This window comes from Sinocyclocheilus rhinocerous, unplaced genomic scaffold (assembly GCF_001515625.1).
Source record: "Sinocyclocheilus rhinocerous isolate Xijiao unplaced genomic scaffold, SAMN03320098_v1.1 scaffold76, whole genome shotgun sequence".
NCBI classification, from domain to species: domain Eukaryota; kingdom Metazoa; phylum Chordata; class Actinopteri; order Cypriniformes; family Cyprinidae; genus Sinocyclocheilus; species Sinocyclocheilus rhinocerous.
Genome location: NW_015632724.1, coordinates 87,166 through 88,505, shown reverse-complemented (window position 1 = coordinate 88,505; position 1,340 = coordinate 87,166). Strand labels below are relative to the sequence as shown.

Here is a 1,340-nt window from a genome sequence, read left to right as displayed (position 1 = left end):
CACATATATATATATGTCTGTGTGAGTGTGTGTGTGTGTGTGTGTCTTATTTTTCTATGAAAAACCATGATTGTCCCGTATTTTCCTTTTGTGAAGTTGGCAACCCTAGTGATAACCAAAAGAGGTCTTAGTTGGTTCTTGTAAAGACTGAACACTTAAAAATAAAAAAAATTGGCACCACTGTGATTCCTTTGTCCTTTTGACATAGATGTTTTAGCAACAGAAATATGGGGGATGATTTCTTGCACATTGCAATATATGACTCATATTAACTAAGTAGAAAATTCAGCAAATCTCAGTTACCTTTAGCTCGACCTTTGTCTCTTTTGCCTCCCTGTTTTCTGTGATCAGCCTGATGCCCGTGGCCATGTCTCCTGCCTTTACGATTGAACTCTCCCTCCGGTGGATGATTTCCCCGCCGCATATGAGCAGGACCCCTGACCTCCTCATGAACCTCCGTCCTCATACTGTCCCCGGGCCCTATCTCCAGCCTTACAGGGCTTAGACCCTCCAGACTTGTCCCATCATCCTCCGGTCGATCCAGTGGCCTTTGAGAGTGAAGCACAACACTATCCCTGTCTTTCCCTGACCAGTGTCTCCGTCGTTGGCTGCCGCCCAGAAGTCCCATGTCATGGTCTTGCTTGGAGTCAGAGGTGGAAGACAGGGCCAGACTCCGTTTGGCATTTTCAGATGGGATCTCAGAGCTGTACAAGGTGTGGGACAGTGTGATGAGGAGCAGAGCTAAGAGGCGACAAAAGCTGGGAGCCGCCATCTTCAAACACAGCGCAACCTGTTGTTTAGGGCAATATCAGGTCAGACTTTTGCACTTTTGCACTTTGAATACATGTAAGTGTACACACCTTAATTATTATTTTGAGAAAAGCTTATTAAATATACTTTTTTACATATATCATGAATAATTAATTCCTAAATATCATCAACAACACCTGGCATTTTAGGTTACGACTTTTGCCTCAATAAACAAATTACTGCTTATTAATGGTTCGTAATGTAGTTGTTTAGGTACGGGGTAGGATTAAGGGATGTAGAACATGGCCATGCAGAATACATGCTTTATAACTACTAATAAGCAGCCAGTATGCTAGTAATATGCATGCTAATATGAAACTAGTTAATCATGAGATCTCTAAACTAAAGTGTGACCACATTTTACAACAAGAACTAAGGTTAGTGTGGTTCCTCTATGATATAATTTCCTTTTTTTTCTGTTGGTTGAACCATTGGTTTCTTGCACCACATTCGTTTGGCAATATTACATGGCAATAATATCATTATTTAAATGTAATTAATATTTCAATTAAGGATGCCCCCCCCCCCCC

The 1,340-nt window shown here is 41.3% G+C and overlaps 1 protein-coding gene across 1 annotated transcript in view; it reads right to left on the bottom strand.

Annotated features, from left to right (window-relative positions):
• LOC107742907 (draxin-like) overlaps positions 1–1,340 on the bottom strand; it is a 23,815-nt gene that overhangs the window by 10,439 nt on the left and 12,036 nt on the right. Inside the window, exon 2 of the mRNA XM_016555987.1 lies at positions 304–790. Within this exon, the coding sequence (XP_016411473.1) occupies positions 304–772 (469 nt within the window). The 5' untranslated portion in view covers positions 773–790. The remainder of the gene's footprint in view (positions 1–303; positions 791–1,340) is intronic.